The following is a 12,362-nucleotide window of genomic DNA, read 5'->3' as shown; positions in this document are numbered from 1 at the left end:
TGGTGGGATTTCCTGTTCCCTCTGGTCTGGACGATTCTATGTCATTAGCCATTCAGGTTGATCGGCGTTTGCGCGAACACAAAGCTGCACGAGAGGTGTTGCCACCTGTTGAACAAATGTCTGAACCTATGCAATGTGATAGAGTTTTGTCCAGAGAGCAGCGTCAGGAGTTCAGAAGGCGTAATAAGTTGTGTTTTTTCTGAGGAGATGCCTCGCATATTATTTCTGTCTGTCCTAAACGAGAGAAACGCTTTGCACACACGTTTTCTGTTCGTGGTGTTCAACCTAAGTTTCTTCTGGCTATTACTCTGATCTGCTCCCTGTCCACATTTTGCGCCAAGGCTTTTGTGGATTCGGGAGCAGCCCTAAACCTAAAGGACTTGGATTTTGCTAAAAATTGTGGATTTCCGATGACACCTCTGCAGACGCCTATCCCTTTGAGGGGGATTGATGCTACTCCTTTGGCTAAAAATAAACCTCAGTTTTGGACCCAGGTGGTAATGCGACCCGCATTTCAACACCAAAAATCTGCAATTTTCTTGATGGTCTGGGGCGACCCACCCCAGACCATCAAGAAAATTGCAGATTTTTGGTGTTGCATAATCTGCATGATACTATTGTTCTGGGGTTTCCCTGGTTACAAATTCATAATCCAGTTTTGGATTGGAAATCTGTGTCTGTGGTGAGTTGGGGTTGTCGGTGTGCCTTTAGTGAGGCTCCGGTGTTTTCCACCTCTCCTCAGTCGCATGATGTTCCTGATTATTTGGCAGACTTTTATGATGTATTTAGTGAGAATGAGTCTGCGTCTCTGCCTCCTCATAGGAGTTATGACTGTGCAATTGAACTGAGCCCGGGGTGTAAATTTCCCAAGGGTCGGCTCTTCAATTTATCTGTACCCGAGCACGAGGCTATGTGATCCTATATTAAGGAGGCGTTGGAGAAGGGTCATATTAGACCATCCTCGTCACCCTTAGGTGCCGGGGGTTTTTTTGTAGCCAAAAAGGATGGATCATTAAGACCTTGTATTGATTATCGTGCCCTCAACAAAATTACTGTTAAATATCAGTATCCGTTACCCCTGATTTCTGATCTATTCTCCAGAGTTAAAGGTGCTTGCTGGTTTACCAAGCTTGACCTCAGGGGGGCGTATAATCTTATTCGCATTAAGCATGGGGATGAATGGAAGACGGCGTTTAATACTCCGGAGGGACATTTTGAGTACCTGGTGATGCCTTTTGGGCTCACTAATGCCCCTTCTGTCTTCCAGTGCTTCATGAACGATATCTTCTGAGATTTTGTCGATAAATTTTTGATTATCTATCTGGATGATATTTTGATCTACTCCAAGGATTGGGATTCTCATGTGGAACATATTCGGACTGTGTTCCGGATCTTGAGGGAGGATTCCCTGTATGTCAAAGGATCTAAATGCCTTTTTGGAGTACAGAGGATTACTTTTTTGGGATTTATTTTGTCCCCGTCTACTATTGAAATGGACCCGGCCAAGGTACAGGCCATTTACGATTGTGTTCAGCCCACTTCTTTGAAGGCCCTCCAGAAGTTTTTGGGTTTTGCTAATTTTTATTGGAAATTTATAGCAAAATTTTCTAGTATTGCCAAGCCATTGACTGATTTGACTAAGAAGGGTGCTGATGTGTTAAATTGGTCTCCGGAGGCTGTTTCTTCCTTTCAGGAGCTGAAGCGAAGATTCACCTCCGCCCCGGTTTTGCGGCAACCTGATGTCTCACTTCCGTTCCAGGTAGAGGTGGATGCTTCTGAGATTGGGGCAGGAGCTGTTTTGTCCCAAAAGGATCCTGTAACATCTAAAATGAATCCCTGTGCTTTCTTTTCCCGAAAGTTCTCTCGATCTGAACGTAACTATGATGTGGGGAATCGGGAACTGTTGGCCATGAAATGGGCATTTGAGGAGTGGAGACATTGGTTGGAGGGAGCTAAGCATCAAGTCATGGTCCTCACTGACCACAAGAATTTGATTTACCTAGAGTCGGCTAAGCGTTGAACCCTAGACAGGCTAGGTGGGCCTTGTTTTTTTACACGTTTTGATTTTGTGGTTTCTTTTCTTCCTGGAACTAAGAATGTCAAGGCAGACGCCCTCTCTAGGAGCTTCTTTGCTGATTCTCCTGTGGTGACCAAGCCTGCTACCATCTTAGGCGAAGGGGTAACCATCTCGCCCGATTTGAGACGTGCTCTGGAGGAGTTCCAGGAGGACAAACCTGAGCGTTGTCCCAGTGGAAAGTTGTATGTTCCTGACCAGTGGAAGAAGAGAGTAATGTCTGAAGTTCATTGCTCTGCTTTGGCTGGTCATCCAGGTATTTTTGGTACTAGAGATCTGGTGAGTCGGTCTTTTTGGTGGCCCTCCTTGTCTCGTGATGTCAGGAATTTTGTGCAGTCCTGTGGGACGTGCTCCCGGTCTAAATCGTGTTCTCGCTCTAGTGGGTTGTTGATGCCTTTGCCTGTCCCCAAGAGGCCATGGACCCATATTTCAATGGATTTCATCTCTGATATGCCTGTCTCTCAAAGGATGACTGTTATTTGGGTGATTTGTGATAGGTTCTCTAAGATGGTTCATCTTGTACCACTCTCTAAGTTGCTGTCTTCCTCTGAGTTGGTGCCCCTGTTTTTACAACAGGTGGTTCGCTTGCACGGGATTCCTGAGAACATTGTATCTGACAGAGGAGTCCAGTTTGTGTCTAGATTTTGGAGAACTTTCTGTTCCAAGCTGGGAATTCAGTTGTCCTTCTCCTCTGCTTTTCACCCTCAGACCAATGGGCAGACAGAGAGAACAAACCAGACCTTGGAGTCATATTTGAGATGTTTTATTTCTGCTGATCAGGATGATTGGGTTTCATTTTTGCCCTTGGCCGAATTTGCTTTAAATAATAGAGCTAGTTCTGCCACCTTGATGACACCTTTTTTTTTGTAACTTTGGGTTTCATCCTCGATTTTCTTCAGGGCAGGTGGAGCCCTCTGCCTGCCCAGGTGTTGACACTGTGGTGGAGAGAATGCACCAGAGCTGGGACCAAGTGGTGGATAAGTTATCTCTCTCCCAGGAAAAGGCCCAGCGGTTTTCCAACCGACATAGGACCATTGGTCCCCAGTTTAAGGTTGGTGATGTGGTGAGGTTATCATCAAAAAATATTGCTATGAAGGTGGTTTCTCCTAAGTTTAAGCTTAGATTCATTGGACCTTACAAGATTTTGGAGATTATTAATCCGGTCTCTTTTCGTTTGGCTCTTCCTGTCACATTTAAAATCCATAATGTGTTCCATAAATCTTTGTTGAAGAGGTTTGTTGAACCTGTTGTTCCGAGGGTGGCACCTCCAGACCCCGTATTGGTTGAAGGTAACATGGAATATGAGGTAGAGAAAGTACTGGATTCCCGTCTGGCTAGACGGAGACTCCAGTATTTGGTTAAGTGGAAGGGTTATGGTCAGGAGGATAATTCCTGGGTCTCTGCCTCTGATATTCATGCCAAAAGATTGGTGCGTGCCTTTCATCGGGCTCACCCTGATCGCCCTGGTGGCGTGGTTGAGGGTTCGGTGACCCCTCCTCAAGGGGGAGGTACTGTTGTGAGTTCATTTTCCCCTTCACTACTGATGCCCGAGGAACTCTTTCTTCTGGTAGATAAAGGTAGTGAGCCTGATTATCAAACACCTGAGTTTTATGATGATGACTGGCTGAGTGGAGTTACTGACTGGATATAAGGCTGCCGACGCCCTTCTGCCCTGCGGGTGATTTCTCTGTGGGATCCTTGGAGACCAGTCTGAATTCCTGCTCTTCTAAAGCTAAGTTTTCTGCTCGGCTTTTTGCATTGGTGCTTTGACTTTGTTTTGCTTTGTTTTTCTGGATTTCTGTCATTCCCTGCTGGGGTGAGCTGAATTCCTTTAGCCCTGTCTTCTGAAAATACCTGAGTGCTGATTTAGTTTTTGAAGCCTAGCTGCTTCAGGGTCTTTTTCCATATCAGCTGTTGGCTTATGTCTTTGATAGGGTTTTGGCAGATTGCAAACAGCAACCTTCCTTTCCTTTTCTGTTTAGTTAGCTTGGGCCCCATCTTTTGCTCAGCCTATCTTTCTATCTGTGTGAGTGTTTTTTCATCTTGCTTCACCGTCATTATATGTTGGGGGCTGCCTTTTACTTTGGGGTCTGCTCTGGGGCAGTTTAGATTTCCTTTTCTGTCTTTAGGCTATTTAGCGCTCCTGTGATCGAGGGGTCTAGGGCATCGTAGGAACCCCCCACGGCTACTGCTAGTTGTGTTGATAGGTTCAGGGGTCTGCAATCTGATAGTTGCCAACCTCTCTGGTTTTCTGGACATAGCTTCTATTTTTGTGTCTGCCTCCTACGGTGACTCAATCATAACAGAAGACCATCATATTGTTTGTGGGGTGCATCATATTGTGTTGGAGAGGGCATTGGGAGTATCATAGTTTGTGGGGGAGAGCTGTGTGGGGGCCATCAAACTGTTGCAGGGACCTGTTAGTGGGTATCATACTGTGGAGGGGTGTTGTGATGACTGGAGGGAATCATATTGTGTTGGGGGGGTCTCTGTGGCTACATCATAATGTGGGTGTGGAAACTGCTGGGGCTTCATATTGTGGGGGCATCATGCTGTGGGGCCTAATGATGTGTGTGGGAAACTGTATGTTTATCATACTGTGCTAGGGGGCATTTTACTGTGTTGGGGCATTGAGGTTGTGGGGGCAATTTTTAGGGTAATCATACTGTATGTGTGGGGGAAATTTTGGGGAATAATACTCTATGGAGTAATGAAAGAACGTATAGTAGGGGGGTGAGAAATCTAAGGGGCGTCAGTAGGGCACAATTACTGTGGACATGGTGCAAATACGTGTCGCTCTTTCTGTCTTTAAGGGCTCATTCAGACTTCAGTTTTCCACAGGCCAGTTCTTTCCATGTTTTTATGGATAGACCTTGTTCCTGTTATAGGGGATGTTCACATGTCCATGTAGATTTGCATACAGAGTTGTCCGCACAAAAATAGAAATGTCCGATTTTGATCCAAGTCAAAGATCAAACATGGAATGCAAGTGTATAGGTCCGTGAAAAATATCGGACCACACTCTGATGCCGTCTGTGTGCTATCCATTTTTCACTGACTGATTGGAGATACTTGAGATATTTCCATTAATTAGTTTTTTTGGCATATGAGAAAGAAAAAAAATCTGCTCACACAATGATGAAAAAAATCTGCTCACACAATGATGGTGAAAGCTGGCCTTGATTTCCAATATCAGAGTTTGAATTTTTTTACAGGGTTATAAGGCAATTTTCAAATCTAAGCACTGCAGTGAGCATTGCTTTGTGCTCGGTCACCCTCTGTCTTACAAAATGTCTTTTTAAAGTTATTATCTGGTTTAACAAAAAGTTATTCATTTGGCAAAATTTGTAATAATTGAAGGGATCCCCCTAATTTAGGACCCTCACCTAGTAACCAGCTGTCATGCCCGCTATGTCTGCTATGCTGCAAGATCCCTGGAGCATTGTGCACACGCACCTCATGTCTGCTATGCTGCAAGATCCCTGGAGCAGTGTGCACGCGCACCTCATGTCTGCTATGCTGCAAGATCCCTGGAGCAGTGTGCCTGCGCACCTTATGACTGCTGTGCTGCGTGACTCTTGGAGCAGTGTGTAGGCGCACGCGTACCTCATGGCTGCACGCCGTTGCTGTGTGCACGCCCGTCTCTGCTCTGCCTGCTGTGGTTGTCTCTGTGGTTCTGCCCCTGATCATGTGACCTTTCCTATGTTCCAGCACTGTTTGACCCAGCTAACCTCTCAGTGTTTCTGGAGCCCCTGATCATGTGACCTTCTCTACGGTCCAGCCCAGTATGATCTAGCAATGCTGTCTATGATCATGGAGGAATTGAACCGGAAGTCCTTCCCTGGTCCTGACCCGGAAGTGCAGGTGCTATGGTGCTATATCAGACCGCCCCTTCCTATGGTCGGGGCCTGAGTATCGTGTTGCTTCCCTGCATGGCTGCTTGGTCTGCTCGGTCGCTCCCTGTATTCTGTGCCCTTGTACTCTGCCCTATGGTGCTCTCTTGCACATTCCATGTCTAGTCTCAAGGTTCTTCCTTGACCCGGCTCTGGGCTTCGGCCTACGCTCCGCTGCTAGACTCTGTCCTATCGTGCTCTCTAGCACATTTCATGGCTAGTCTCAAGGTTCTCCCTTGACCCGGCTCTGGGCTTCGGCCTACGCTCCGCTGCTAGCCCTTTTCTCTCTCTGACCCCGCTCTGTGCTTCTGCCTACGTTCCGCTCCTTGTTCCGTACCTAGTCTAGCTTTGCCTTGTTTCTTGCCTTGCCTTGCCTTATTTCTTTGTGTGCCCTTTGCATGTGCCTGGCCTTCCTAGCCTCCTGTCTGTGCCTCAGCCGTGCTTGTCGGCCAGTGACTGCTGTGTCACCTGTTATGCCTCAGCCGGGTTCGCCTCAGTCTTGCCCGTCTGTCTGTGCCTCAGCCCGACCAGCTAGCCAGTGCCCCAGCCGTGCTCTCTTTGCTTCTTTGCACCCATGCTGTCTCTGCACTGTGCTTTGCGTGCTTCTCTACTAGCATGCGCAGGCCCTAGCCTGCACCTTGGCATACCTCCCCGTGCTTCTGTAAAAGTACGCGCAGGTCTTACCATGTACCCTGTCGTGCCCTCTTGCATGCACAGGCCCTAGCCTATACCCTGTCGTGCCCTCTTGCACACACAGGCCCTAGCTTGTACCTTGTCATGAACTCTTGCTCGCACAGGCCCTAGCCTGAACCCTGGCGTGTCCCCTACGCACGCACCGTGTCTTGTACTTTGAACTTTGAACCCTAGCGTGTCCCCTACACATGCACCGTGTTTTGTACTTTGAACCTGGCGTGTCCCCTACACACGCACCTTGCCTTGCACCTTGCCCTGGATCCTGGTGTGCCATCTAACACGCACCATGTCTGGAGATCTGTCGTGCCTCCTTGCTTGAACCCTGGTTTGCCTGCCGGATGCCCGGAACCTGCCGATCGCTGCCAGAGATTGTAAGCCTGATGACTGCGGCCTGATGTCCAGAGCTGATGTCTGCAGCCTGATGACCTGATCATGTCGATCGTTGCCAGCTGTCCGGAGTCCGATGCCATTGAGCCCTTGCCTGTACCCAAGCGTGCCACATGGCACGTACCATGCCATGGACCTTGGCATGCCCTCGCACGTACCTTGCTGTGTTTTCCCTGTTATCACCTCTTGCACCTGATGTAACCCTGAGTTTGCCTTAATGAAGATACCTTGAATTCACGTCTTGTCTTGTTTCCTGCATGTCCTTTGTCGTCAGACACTCGTATTTAGTGTCTACCTGAGCCGGCCATCTGGTTCTAGCAGTCGTGGTGGCTCACCCCTTTGGTCTTGCCCCTGACACTCCCTGTATAGGGGGTGGTTCCTCACAAGGTCAGCTCGCCCTAGGTAGGTGGGTGCCACGACCCAGAGGGTCCACTCTAAAGAAAATTACTCAGCGTAAGCTGACTCTGTCACACCAACGTTGAGAGAGAGTATGGAGAATGTCTATTAATTTGAAAGGCCTGATATTGATTTCAGTGAGAATTGTTTCATGCTTGAAGTAGTATTCACACAATGGAAAGGTATTCACTATCCATAGGATAAGGGATAACTTACTGATATGTGGAGATCTGATCACTGGGTGATGCTGAGATCTGGGTTCTGCAGTGCCCTGTCTGAATGGAGCATAGCTACACTTGCTACACCGATGCTCCATTAATTGTCTAGGGGACATCCAGAAATACCAAGACCAGCATGAGGCTATTTCTGGCAGTCATGAAGGGGAGCTCAGTCCCGGTGCCGTGGATTGGTTTTGACTTCTCTTCACGCTGACAACACTCTTGTACATAGATATTTTTCCCTGGTGTGTTGTGCTGTTGCATACACCCTGCTCTTCCTTGTAGGCCGTAAGCCTCTGCTACATCTCTGTTCTTGGGACCAGGATTAGAAACACACACATCAGGAGACCTTGGGTCTGGTTCAACAGGTTCAGTTTTACTATACAGTTCAGATACATTCGGCTGCGGCATAAAGTATGGGGCAGAGCCCTCTCCGGTTGATGTTCCCATAAAGCAGTACATTTCCAGGTCCTGCCTCCAGTCTGCCCCAACTATCCCCACCCAGCTTCTGTTGGCCCTAGGGACTCCCTGTCCAGCAAACCAGCTTTCTGAAGGCCCACCACCGTTTCTTCTTGCTCTTTATCGACCAGCCTGTTCCTCTTAGGAGAGAATGTGACATGGACTCTAATGCCTGTTCCGGGCCATACTCCCCAGACCATCCAGGGATCTACACTAAACTCTCGGTGCACCCTCCTGCTGTTTGGAAGTTTGGGACTGTGAGGGCCCGTTACAGCTTGTACTTGATCTGACCTTGAACCTTGCACTAACTCTGTCTGAGACTTCCACACCTCATTCAGGAAGTGCTTCAACTTTTTGTTTTCTATAACCTTTCCCAGTATCTGGACTATTCCCAACCCATGTAACTGTTTCTCACACAGTGCATACTAAATAATCCCTCCAGCCTTCCACTGGCTCCCTTATTGGGCAGCCCTCCCCAATCCCCAGGGATGGCCTTGAGGTTAAACATCCAGGAAAGCTAACACAAACCAAAATCAGCTATTTTATGTATAAATAACATATACAAAGCAAAACACTTTCATCAAATTTAACCCCATAGTGACCGAACCAATTTTGACCTTAATGACAAGGCCTCATTTTTTTAAATTTGACCACTGGCCCTTTATTGGGTAATAACTCTGGAACGCTTCAACGGATCTCGGTGATTCTGAGATTGTTTTTTCGTGACATATTGTACTTCATAATTGTGGTAAAATTTGTTCAATATGACTTACCTTTATATGTGAAAATATTTGAAATTTGGAAAAAAATCTGAAAATGATGCAATTTTCATGCTTTTAATTTTTATGCCCTTAAACCAGAGAAATATGTTGCACAAAATAGTTAATAAATAACATTTCCCACATGTCTACTTTACATCAGCACAATTTTTTAAGCATATTTTTTTTGTTAGGATGTTAGAAGGGTTAAAAGTTTACCAGCAATTCCTCATTTTACCAACAAAATTTAGAAAACCATTTTTTTTAGGGACCGCCTCACATTTGAAGTCACTTTGAGGGGTCTATATGGCAGAAAATACCCAAACGTGACACCATTCTAAAAACTGCACCCCTCAAAGTCCTCAAAACCACATTCCAGAAGTTTATTAACCCTTCAGGTGCTTCACCGGGGCCCTGAAGGTGAAAAACAGCAGAAAAAATCACAAAAGTGACCCCATTGTAGAAATTGCACCTCTTGATGAATTCACCTTCACTGCAGTACGGCTGTAGTGACTATTTAGTAACATCTACGGCAGGCTTTTTTTCTGGAGAGTTGCAAGTATGCAACTATATTGTAGCGCCCCCATACATTGTGCCCAGCTTGTGCTTCTGGCGACAGGCACCCTGTAAATTGATAAGTGCTCACTCACCACTACAATAATGCCAAACATGTGGCCGCATACTGTGGTTTAGGCACAGTGAGGCTCAGAAGAAGGGGACATTTGGATTTGGGAGTGCAGAATTCACAGGATTTTGAGGGGGAAGGAGCCATGTCGCTTTTCCAGAGTCTTTGCTCTAGCAGTAACGTGGGACCTCCTATATTTCCAGATGACAGACCTGAGTGGGGACTGGTTTTATGTGGGATAAATTAGGGTTTTTATTGGTACCATTTTGGGGTACATAATATTTTTCAACTCCATTTGGCATCTGCTCCAGTGGTATCCATCTTTTTAGCTGTGTACAGATCTGTGGTCTCCCACATTTGTGCGCAAAAAAGATGCCTATAATGGTGGCACACCGCCGGAACAGAGACCAGTCTAAAGTGACTCCATCTGTGCCATAAGTAAGTGGTTCCGTGGAGGGTTTTGTCTGAATCGCCATTTTGGGGAATTTACACGGAAACCCAGACGTAAGTGCAGGCTAAATGTGAGCTGAGCCTTGTTCTGAATTTTGGGAGGTAGAATGAACAAATAAACAGCAGTACAATAATATTTCTTTTTTTTTTACTTTTTCACTGTTCACCGTACAGTATAAGTAATGAAGCCTGATTGATTCTTTGGGACGCTGCGATTGCAGCAATACCAGATTTATATTGTTTTTTGTTTTTTTTTTAGGTTTTGCTGATATCTCAAAAAATATTTTTCTAAATATTTTTAAAATATTTTTTTGGTACCAGTTTGGGGCATGTAATATTTTGTTATCACTTTTTATTCATATTTTTCAAACACAGACTGAACAAAACCCAGCAATTCAAGAATTTTTTTATTCTTTATGCTGTTCACCGTGCGGTAAAAGTGATAAGACCAACTTGTTTGTCGGGTCGGTAGAATTACAGCGATACTAGATTTATATCTTTTTTCATGCTTTGCAATTTTTACACACTAAAAACAATATTTTACAAAAATGAATTTGTTTTTGCATCGTCATATTCTGAGAGCTGTAACTTTTTTATTTTATTGACAAATTTATTTGCAAAAAGAGTATACTGACATTCCAGCATGGGATCACAGCCGATTCTGTGAGGTAAAACATTTCCCTGTCTGTTTAAAGACATGTTTTACCTCACAGAAAGAATCAGCTGTGATCCCATGCTGTACTATCTGTATACTCTCTTTTATGTCCCCCCTGCCCAGGAGCGGTGGTATGATCAGACCATGTCCCTGTATGGTCAGACACGGCCATTACACAGTACACAGCAGGGGCACATGTATAAGATTATCTCAGCACAGGAACATTTTATTTAACGCAACCAATTGTGGAAATTATTTTTTTCCCAAAGATTTATTAATGAAACTGTACTTTATTCTTGTGACAACCCCTTTAGTTATAAAAGATGAGCACATTTTTCTAAATGTACCTACTCTATTTATTAAAGATGGAATGGTGGCCAAGTCATGAAGAAAATGTAAATCTTCACAAACCTCCTTACGATCTGATGACTACGCAGAGAAGTGACTTCAGACGCTTCACTTCTTCTAGTCCTCAGACTCGACATGGCTGCAATCCTCACAAATGCCCATTGCGCGGAATAGGTAAGCCACGTCTCTCTATATAACAACAGCACGGAAAGACTAGAAAATGTCTTAGGCTTAAAGTTCACTACTTAGTAATGTCCAGTAATTATTGTCTATGTTTTCATGTCGGAATCTCTGCATTAGAGGTGAGAAAATGTCATTGTCAAGTCTTGCTAATTCTCCTGATCTGCTGATGATTAGGAATTACTGGCAAGTCGGGTCACCACGCTGAGGATCTGGCTATTGGCAAAATGAAGAAAAAAAGGTTTCTCTTATTGTATTATATAGCCAACCAAAATGGATGTTTAAAAATGACCACTCCATCAAAAGTACTGTACATGCTACTGTTGCTTTCATTATTATATATATTATTTCATAAAAATATTGATTTTCTCTTTATTTACCATAGTGATGAGAGACCGTGCTTGGATAAGGTGTTATCTGAGCTTGGGTCCTAATTGAGTATTTTCAGCATGCTTGAAAAAATGATCCAGTCGTTGCGGCTGTTCGACAGCCGCAACACATTCAGGGAGTTCCTGTTTGTTAGGCAATCCCTGCATGTGTTGCGGCTGTCAAACAGCAACGGAGACGACTCGAGCATTTTTTTTCGAGCATGCCGAAAATCCTCGATTAGGATATGACCGTGCTCAGATAACACCTTAGCCAAGCACGCTCGCGCATCACTATCATGTAATTTTCTGAAAGGAATTTATACAGGATTACTTAAAGGGGATGTCCACTATATACCTGCCCTTGTTCAAATGAAAAGAGGGTGATCTGCAGTACCCCGATGCGGTCACTGCACAGTTGACTGAGCTGTGCTGTTCTGTACCACACCTGTTCACATCTGCTTGATCAGTGCTTGGTGTCGCACCTCCACTGATCTGATATTGATGACCTATCTTAAGGATTGTCCATCAACATAAAAGTGCTGTAGTCTCTGAGGCATCATTCCGTACTGATCACAAGTTGTATTCTAATAGCTCTTGGTTCATAAATCTCCATTTTTACTATATAGTTGAGAATATTTCTAGAGCTTGCTGCACTTTTTTTAAAGTATGTCTCTTTTGTTCTATGGCAAAGTGCAGCTACTATGTCTCATAGACTACAATAGAGTGATGCCCCCGCATGCTACCACGTTACCTTCTGCAAGAACTTCTGGGCACCCCATTCATGTAATTGTGGGGGTTCTATTTCTATTAATATGCTGCAAAAATCTTTTGTGAAAAACACCTTATAAAAGACACAAA

At 45.1% G+C, this 12,362-nt stretch overlaps 1 protein-coding gene across 1 annotated transcript in view; it reads left to right on the top strand.

Annotated features, from left to right (window-relative positions):
• Positions 1–12,362, top strand: part of CIMIP6 (ciliary microtubule inner protein 6) — a 53,955-nt gene that overhangs the window by 21,601 nt on the left and 19,992 nt on the right. The window contains exon 3 of the mRNA XM_073553921.1: positions 10,974–11,130. Within this exon, the coding sequence (XP_073410022.1) occupies positions 10,974–11,130 (157 nt within the window). The remainder of the gene's footprint in view (positions 1–10,973; positions 11,131–12,362) is intronic.

The sequence above is a fragment of the Dendrobates tinctorius genome, unplaced genomic scaffold (genome assembly GCF_039654945.1).
Source record: "Dendrobates tinctorius isolate UK_male_01 unplaced genomic scaffold, ASM3965494v1 ptg000203l, whole genome shotgun sequence".
Lineage (NCBI taxonomy): Eukaryota > Metazoa > Chordata > Amphibia > Anura > Dendrobatidae > Dendrobates > Dendrobates tinctorius.
Note: the sequence above shows the minus strand (reverse complement) of the source record. Positions and strands in the feature narration are given on the sequence as shown.